General features: G+C 50.9%; 2 protein-coding genes across 18 annotated transcripts in view; one reads left to right on the forward strand and one right to left on the reverse strand.

Annotated features, from left to right (window-relative positions):
- Kalrn (kalirin RhoGEF kinase) overlaps positions 1-7,435 on the reverse strand; it is a 604,914-nt gene extending 597,479 nt beyond the window's left edge. For 14 of the 17 annotated variants that reach the window (XM_031363737.1, XM_031363736.1, XM_031363739.1 and 11 more), the window contains exon 1: positions 7,114-7,319. In XM_031363737.1, coding sequence (XP_031219597.1) covers positions 7,114-7,186 — 73 coding nt within the window. In that variant the 5' untranslated portion in view covers positions 7,187-7,319. Of the gene's footprint in view, positions 1-7,113 lie in introns of all 17 variants that reach the window. The other 3 variants (XM_031363734.1, XM_031363745.1, XM_031363740.1) reach the window with 2 other exon arrangements.
- Positions 7,436-7,697: 262 nt separating this feature from the next.
- On the forward strand, positions 7,698-8,598 carry LOC116086391 (putative cuticle collagen 99). The gene is made up of 2 exons (XM_031364681.1): positions 7,698-8,067; positions 8,507-8,598. Exons 1-2 carry the CDS (start codon positions 7,762-7,764, stop codon positions 8,507-8,509), a joined length of 309 nt encoding a protein of 102 aa, XP_031220541.1. The 5' UTR covers positions 7,698-7,761; the 3' UTR covers positions 8,510-8,598.
- Positions 8,599-9,053: the final 455 nt, after the last annotated feature.

Here is a 9,053-nt window from a genome sequence, read left to right on the forward strand (position 1 = left end):
AGCCCACGGGCAGGCAAGGCTCCTTGCTCCCCTCAGCTGCTGCTCTGGCACCCTCCTCATGCCTGTGAAACACTGCCCAGCAGCCATCCAGAGGTGCCCACTACAGAACTACAACAGCAGGCACAAGATGACACTAACAACTGGGCCCTACTTCTGAGGGTCCCCTGAGCTGCCGCTGTCCCCAGACGTCACCAGAGGCTTTACACTTTTTCTACTTAAGCTTCTCAATCTGTAAAACAAGCTTTATTAGTCCTAGTTTGCAAAACTCCTGAAGATGAGTGACAGGAAGTGATTTAGCCAAGAGCAAACCCCCAGTCAGTGCTGCGCTTACCCGATCCAAGGCAAAAGCACCCTTGCTCATCTAGGGTTATCTTCCCCATCAGTACTACTGACGACAGGTTTTAGTAAGCTATCTAGCCACACGTAAGATCTGACTACAAACTAGAAGCCTACGGCAAACTGTTTCATGAGTTATGACAAAAAAAAAAAAAGTCTCCAGACATTGCCAGATGCTCTCTGGGGTATGACAGAGCATTGCTCCTGGCGAAGAACCACTGTGCTATCCTAGGCTGCCTACCTCCAGAGACCAAGGCCAAATGCAACCAGGAGAACTCTAGAAAGTAGACCCCTAGTTCCTTCACTCTGGGTCTGAGCTTTACAAGCAGCAACAGTTTTCATACTTGTGACCTCACTTCTTTCTGTAGCTCTAGTTCATCTCAATACCTATTCTTCTTCCTTAAAGGACATTCAAACATAGTTGGACAGAACTGCCAGTAACTGTCATATTGGCAGCCCATGATACAAGGATGAAGTCCAGCCTCCACAACCTTACAGAGGGTAGCACCGAATGCTAGCAATAAATATATTCTGAAATAGATTAGCACAGAAATCACCTACCTACCATACAACATTCTCTCTCTCTCTCTCTCTCTCTCTCTCTCTCTCTCTCTCTCTCTCTCTCTCTCTCTCTCTCTCTTTCTCTCTCTCTCTCTCTCCAGAAACACAAAGTCCTCTGAACACTCCTCCAGACGTTCCTGAGCAAGCAAATGACTAAATGTCCAACTGATGACTGAAGGAGACAGAAGAGAATTTTAAAATTCAATAAGCATTGAGCTGAGTATGCTGGGTAGTCTTACGTCAATCTGATACAAGGTCGGGTCATCTGAGAAGAAGAAATCTGAATGGAGAAAAATGACTCCAAAGGACTGGACTGTAGGCAAGGCTGTTGAGACTTTTCTTGACTGACAACCGATGTGAGAGAACCCAGCCCATGTGGGCAGTGCCACCTCTGAGAAGGTGGTCCCTGGAATGTACAAGCAAAGGAGCTGAGCAAGCCAGGGGAGCAAATCAGCAAGCACTCTTCCATGGCCTCCACATGTGAGTTCTGCCTCCACGTTCCTGCCCTGGTAAATTCTCATCCTGACATTCCATCAGTAACGGGCTGTGATTGGGACTGTAAGTTTAAATAAGCCCTTTCTTCCCTGAGCTGCTTCTGCTCATGGTGTTTTATCACAATAGAACCCTAACTAAGACACTGGGCATAATGTTTACCTTGTGATGTGTCAAGAGTAATGTCAATGGAGATTGTAGTAGTTTGAATATGCTTGGGCCAGCAAGTGGCACTATTAGGAAGTGTGTCTTTGTTGGAGGAAGGGTGCCACTGTGGGGGTGGGCTTTACAACCCTCCTCCTAGCTACCTGAAGACAGTCTTCTCCTGTTTGCCTTTGGAACAGGATGTAGAACTCTCAGTTCCTCCAGCACCATGCCTGCCTGGATGCTGCCATGCTCCTACTTGATGATAATGAACTGAACCTCTGAACCTGTAAGCAACCCCCCAGTTAAATGTCCTTTACAAGAGTTGCCTTGGTCATGGTGTCTCTTCATAGCAATGAAACCCTAAGGAAGACAGAGATGTTTTCCTTTTCTGCAAAAAAAAAAAAAAAAAAAAAAAAAAAGAGGTAAGGGGATTTCTCTCTTCTCGGGTACCTACTGATATTTACTCAAAAAATTGCACACAAAATATATGGTTATTTCCAAGTTTTCCTTTTCCATGATCTGTACTGATAATACTTGTCTTCCTATATGAGTGGGATGGAGTCATTACCTAAGTCTGAGGAACGATGCAGTGAGTAAGACATACCATAACCTAGATTTAACAACTACTTACATTTGGCCATGTCTCTTATATCTGTAAGGGAGATAGAATTTTTGATGAAGTGTAAGGTATTCTCAAGACTTTGTATTTAACTCCAAACATTAAATAATTTTAATGGGAAAATAGGTCCTATACATTGGAAAAGGTTACACAATAATACAATGCCACTGACTTGGTAAGAATATAGACACTGAGGTTTTACTGAGGTAGTCGTAAACTGTAAACACTTTCAAAAAAAGACAAAACACAAATCTTGAAGAATGTGTCGGATTTGAAGGCTATGGAGTAGGATGGGAATGAATCAGTAATAATAAAACTGCCTTAGACAATGGGAAGGAACACTGGTGCAACTGAGCAGCTAGGCATGGACTTGACCCATAGACACCAGGGAGTTACTGCAGGTTCATAAACCAGGCAGTAACAAGTGAAAAGGTGTGTTAGGGAGTGTTATCAGCCCCGGGTACAGGGCAGACAGCCCCAGGTGAGACAGACTTTGAGGAATGAGAAGGGGGCTGTAAATGGAGTCTAAGGGGCCTTGGGCAGTCACCCTGAGGATGAGCAACTGCTAACTATGCAGAACTGTGCAACAAGGTTTAATAGAGGAGGGGGACCACTCGAATTAATGCCAAGGCTTTAAACATCGTGACTGGGAGAGAGAAGATGCCATTTAGAGAATGGAGAAAGTGAAGAGGATGCGGTGGTTTGTAGAGCTGGAAACATAGAGAAAGCTGAGCTGAGCTGAGCTGAGCTGAGCTGAGCTTGGCCCAAGCCCAGTTAACAGCATCTTTCCCATTGAAAATGTCTGGACTCAGAACCAAAGCTCAACAGAGAATTGGACACAGAGCTCACAGCAACTTCTTTTTCCTTAGCCTTTTGCCTTTGCATTTTAAAGAAAGAGCTTTCTTTTTTTTTTTTTTTTTTTTTTTTTTTTGGTCACCAAACCTAAGCTGTGAGTTGTGTTATGGAGCCTACTCTTCTGTCTAGTCTCTGGGATCCCACGCAGCCACTTCTGTCTCCACAGCTAGCTCGCGCTCTCTATCTCTCTCTCTCTCTCTCTCTCACCCCAAACTACCTATGACAAAAACTCAAAGCTCCCTTTCTGACAGCAGTGCTTCTCTTGCTGATAAACTGCATGTGCCTATGTCCTGTTTGCCACCCAAATGCCCACCCTGAATGCCCCTTCTGATTCTGTGCACCCAGAATCAGCTCCCAGGGTTTGGTTTTTCTATTCCTCCTGCTCAGCTTGTCTGCCCCATCATCGCATCAGAATTCACACAGACTTCCTTTCTGTCATCCCCTAAATGAGACCTCCTGGCCCTTCTTCCCCCACTGCCTCCCTCTGGAAACTTCAAGTACATCATACCTCCAAATCATCAGGACCACTCCTAGCCATCCGTGCCTTGAGTCCACATGTCCGTCTCCAAAATAACTTAGATGTCCACATCCAATTCTTCATATGTAAACATGCTCTGAGCTGAGTTCATCAGTCATCTGGGATAGCCCATCCTTGGGCTCTCAACCCAGCTACTTCTCACCACATCACTAGTGTCAGGAAAACTCAACATTTCTACATCTCATGGTATCTCTCAGAGTCAGCCCTGACTCCCCATCCTTTCTGCCATCAATTCAGGGCAAGCCTCCCAGCTTCTGCCTCATTCTTGGATGATCTCAGCATCTCTCTTGATCTTACCTTTATTGTTTTCTTTTTTCACTTCATTAATAATATCTCCGCTGGATTAATCTTTCCAAACACTACTTTCTTTATGATGTCTTTACTCAAACACCAGCAATGACTCCCTTTTTCCTTTGAATCATGTCCAAACTCCTCTTCAGAAGGTTTCAGGACTCTTTTATTTGTTCCTATTATTCTTAGCCAACCCTGTCCCTCACCCTAAGTTACCCTTTCCCCTCAGTCAGCCCAGTCTCCTTAAGTCCCCATCCTTTTTATCTTTGCTCAATCTCCCTGCCCCACCCACTTCAAAGACCACCCTAGGCACCTCCTTCCCTGGTTCTGACAGCTCTTAACTCACAGCATCCTAACCTTTATCAATCAGTTAATTAGCAATCTGTTAGTTCTTGAGGACAGAAACTACTGCCACTATTTCTTCTGTGTCCCACAGCACCCTGGACAGCAGAAGATTCCCAGTAGGTGTTAGAAAGTCCTTGTTGGTCAATCATTTCTTGTCCCAGTCCTGCACTGACTGACCTATGTCCTTTTTCAGCCTTACAACCATGACCAGTAAGAGGTTAAGATTTGATTAAAATTTTAAGTCTGTAACAAAAGAAAAATGAAAAATTCTGTAACATAGTTTGTCAGGCTTGAAACAGAATTCTTAGGAAGACAATCAGGACTGTATCAATCTATACTATATATTATGATATAGATACAATCTATACTATAGGATACTATACTAGACTGTAGGATAGTGTGAGGGAGCATAGCTGATTCTATATCCTTGTAAGTGCAAAGAAATGAGATGCAGGGAATCTCATTTAATCAGTTGATCATGAGAACTAAAAAATATCCAAATAATCAGAAAGCAGGTAAGCAAGAAAAGTAAACTGACTAAATTATTTAAAACATACCTAATTAGAGACACAATATGTCAGAGTTTTGACAAAGTAATTGTCAGCCTGGTCTTTGTACATGCAAATTTTTTCCACCACAAAGAACGGGGTAATCCTGGTGGGGGAAATTTTGGACAATCTGTTTGATGGGGGGGGGATTGTGGTTCAATTGAATAAATTTATAATCCAGCCAGCCAACCAGGTACAGAGTTATGTTTCACAGAAAACATGAATCAAAAAGGAGAAGGGTGAGAAATGTAGTCTGTCCACTTAACAAGCCCCAACAGGGGCCTCTGCGATAGACTGCAAGTGGGGCGAAGGTCAAGGGCCAGAACACAGAAGGCCATGAAGCAGAAAGGCACTATTCTAGACTCACCCCTTACAACTTGCCACAGGTCATCAATCACTTGCAGGTTTGTGTATAGAGGATTTAAACTGTCTCTGACTCTAAATGCACATGAGATCTAGCCTCTTTTACCACCACCACAGCTGCCACCACATCCTTGAAGCCAGCAAGACCGCCTTGTGGAAGGATATTACCCCAGCAGAAAACTAACCCCAGCCCACTTCTTACTTTGTGATCTGAGCCCAGCCCAGACAATGTAAAACTATTTGAAAGACCCTGGGGAAAGTAACAAATGAACAAGTCTCTAGAATTGGAAGCTACAAAGTAAATGCCTATTCAAAAGAGAAAGGAAGACAGGAAGAGGAAAGGAAGAAGAGAGGAGAAGAGAGGACAGGAGAGGAAGGGGGAGGGGAGGAGATGAAGAACATGAATTCATACTTCAGGATAGAATATGAATTCATACCATGATGGGTTTTCCCCAGAGCTAGAAAATACAGCTGCTTGGCATGGCGGCAGGGATGAGTGGGGTCTGGAAAAGCTCCTGGCGAATGTTGCTGGATGTCACTTAGCTTCCAGAGCCTCTCTCCCTAGATTCAGGACTATCAACCCAAGGCAGGCACCTCTTTAGAATCCAGGCTTTGATGTCTAAGGAGAGAGGAGCAGGAGAGAAAAGAGGGGGGCAGGGGAGGAAAGTGAAAATGCTGACTCCAGGGATGGAGGAGGGAGGGCGGGCAAGCTGAGCCCTAGAAGCGGGACAGGGTGACAGGAGCCTCTTCCCCTTTCCCAGACCCTGGCATCATCTCCAGTCCTCCAGCTCTTTCCTCCCCAGTCCAATTAGAGATGACCATATGGGCCAATTAAGTCTTGACTTTCAAAGCCACAAGTTCCCCCACAAAGAGCCGGACTCCCTTCCCTAGAGTGGTCCTCCAGGGTAAAGCAACAGGGTTAGAAAACAGATGGGTGTGCAGCCTCCAGAGCTAACCTGACCCCTGACCCCCACCAGTTCATGTCCTCTGATCCAACTTTCCCGAAGGGAGAGCAGATGCGTGGGGCGCCCATAACTTATCAGAGTCCTTGGGACAAAGATTTCCAGACAAAATGGTTGCAGACGTGTGGGGAGCTGAGGAACTGCACAACGGAGCTGGTGGAAGCTACAGGTACAGGGGAGATGGGGACTCCTTGGTGATGTTTGAAACAGGGCTACAGGTGGTAGGAGATGAGGGTGATCAGTGTCTATTCTGGAGAAGGGACTGTGGAGCCAGCGAACAGGAGCAGCTACAGACAGGCTGCTCGGGAGGTGCAGAGGCGCAAAGCTATCCCAGGCTCCACGCGCCGCCGCAGGCAAGCAAAGATTTGGTGGGTGTGTATTGAGAGGGACGCTAACTCACACTTCCAGCAATAAGCGATTCTTAGGTAAAACTCATCGGCTCCCCGAGCTGGAGAAAGGACCAAGCAGCGGGTCTGAGGTGTCTCCGATCCTCCCAATGGGTCCAAAGTCCCAGATGCCGCTTCCCCACACGCACCCTTCACGTTCTCTCATCCTCTGGCTCATGCCTGTCAGTCTGCAGCCTGAGCGCCTCGCGACCCTTGCTGTCCCTCTTTGCACACGAGGGCCCAGAGGCCTGGAGGGAAGAAGGGATACCGACCTCGAGCGACCCGGGAGCCCGGCAGATAGACACTGTGAAAGTGGGGAGCCGAGGGAGGGGCCGGGACACCGGTAGCTGAAGCGGCGCGCTGCAAAGTGATCCAACATCTCCCAGTGAAGGCGGCCCAAGGGGACCGCCTCCCGCCTCCCCAACACAGACTCCCGCAACTGGGGTGAACGCCGAGGGGCGCCCAGCCCCCACGCCCTCCCCCCAAAACGCAGCCAGCACCTCCAGAACAACGTGAACCTCCGCAACTCCAGCCCCGACGATTGCCGGGGGCCGCCTCCGACTCGCACGCCCCGGCGGCAGCCTGCCTGTGGTCCCCAAACTTGTCCGAAGACACCGCGTCCGAGGCGGCTGCCCTCACCCGCCATCCCCGGAACCCTGCCCGACCTTACCTGTCCGGAAAAAGGCGTCCACGTCCGAGTCGGCGGCTCCCCCTTCCTCCGATGCCCCCTCCGGGGGGTTCATGACTGGGGAAGGGCGTCCGCGGGCAGCCGGGCGCCGGCGAAGCCTGGGGCCCGAGGGCGGCGCGGCGCCCGGTGGGCGGAGGGCGCGGCGGCCGTGGCCACGGAGCCGGCAACCGCGGGGCTCCGAGGCGCGGGCGCGGGCGCGGGGCGGGGGGCTGCGGCGGGGGGCGCCGAGCCTCCTCAGGCGGCGGCGCGCGGCGGACTGGGGGCGCCTGCCGCCGCTTCCCCCATGGTCCCCTTCCCCTGGGCGCTGGCCGCCTGCTGTCTAGCCCGGGCCAGCCCGGGGTCCCGGCTGCCTGCGCGCCCGCGGTGCCCGGCAGCGGCAGCTGCCTCTCCTCGCCGGTCCGCCCGTCTCTATTGTTCAGCCCCGCTCGGCTCTCTCCTCTTTATTTTTCCTCCTCCCTCCCACCCTCCCTGGCTCCCTACCTCCTCCCTCCCTCACTCTGCTCGCTCTGCTCGCTGCCTCCCTCCTGGCTCCCTGGCTGGCTCGCGAGCTCTCGGGCTCCCCCTCTGGCTCCCGCCGCCGCGACTCCCCTGGCTCCTCCCGGACTCCGGCTCCCTCGGTCCCGGCCAACAATGACCCGGGCAGCGCCGAGCCGCGGGGACGCTCCCGCGATCCCGGGGCCTCGCCGCGGGCGCCCCGCGGGGCGACGCGCCCTTCCCCGAGGCCCGCGCCGGCCCTCTCGGAGCCCAGGCCGAGCTATTGTTCGCGCGGCGCTAGGCCGGCTTCCTGAGCCCCGCAGGAAAAGCCCGGGCCGAGGAGGCGGCGGGGCGGAGGGCGGGGCCGCCGGGTGCTCTCCCGGCTTGCGGGGGACTCTGCGGCCGCCGCGCGCTCCGCCGCGCTCCGGGTCCTGCCACCTCCCCGCCCCACCCTGCTCCCAGGTGCGCGCTGGGAATCCCGACCTGCCTGCACCCCTCCTGCAGCAAGTCCCCTCAGTCCCCAAGTCGGACTGGCCTGTCCCTAGAGGCTGGACTGCATCCCTCTCCTTTCTGACCTGCCCCTGGTCGCCCTGCCCTCTGAGGCCTCCCCGATCTTTCTCACCCCATCCCTGCTCATGTCTCCCCTTTTCCGCTGTTCTTCTTTGCCCCCATTCAGCACCCCCTTCAACATGTCTTGAGAGGCTCGGAGAATCCTTGTCCCGTTTTATTCCTCTCGTGGATGCCTCCCTGCCTTATCTCTCCAGTCCTGTCGCTCTTTTGTGTCTCTCATTTGTCTCTGTCCTGCCCTGGTCCTTGGCCCGCATCTCAAGGCTCCTCTTGGACAGCTGTCAAAACTCTCTAATCCCCGAGGGCCTTCTCTGTTCTGTCCTTCTCTCTCCAGTGAATGGAGAGATCCAGTTGGCCTGGATAAAGGGGGTGTTGCAGCGAGCTGAATGTCAATTAAAGTAGAAAGAAGGGCTGAGGAGAAACCGGATAACAACCAAAAAAAAAAAAAAGGTAAAGGGGGGAAAAAGAAAAAAAACAGGTGTTGTATGGAGTAATTAATGTGGTGATTGAATTGTGGTGATCGGTTTGATCGGTTTTTAAGCAATAATTAAACAATAATTAGTTGGTAGCATGTTAGTAACCATAAAACAGGATCTTCAGACCTGAGAACTTAACATGATGTGTTGAGGGCCATTTGCTGCTGTGTTAGAACGCACCTAATGGGAAAACCAGGTGCTTGCCTCAAGTTGATGGCCTCCTACCCATTACTCCTGGTCTCTTGAATCTGTTTGTCTCTGGCAATCTAATTGGGTTCTGCCTCCCTCCTGGGGCCAAAGCACCTGGGGCCGCTCCAGATCCAGAGTAACCCTGGTAGCAAATGAGAAGAATCACAATTTTAACTCAACACTTTTTGCCCTCACCTTTCTTTCACTTTCTCTGCC

Source organism: Mastomys coucha, unplaced genomic scaffold, assembly GCF_008632895.1.
Source record: "Mastomys coucha isolate ucsf_1 unplaced genomic scaffold, UCSF_Mcou_1 pScaffold12, whole genome shotgun sequence".
NCBI classification, from domain to species: domain Eukaryota; kingdom Metazoa; phylum Chordata; class Mammalia; order Rodentia; family Muridae; genus Mastomys; species Mastomys coucha.

What these genes read in the sequence shown, in the direction of transcription:
- LOC116086391 (XM_031364681.1), top strand. Translation starts at nt 7,762, where the DNA reads ATGACCCGGGCAGCGCCGAGCCGCGGGGACGCTCCCGCGATCCCGGGG.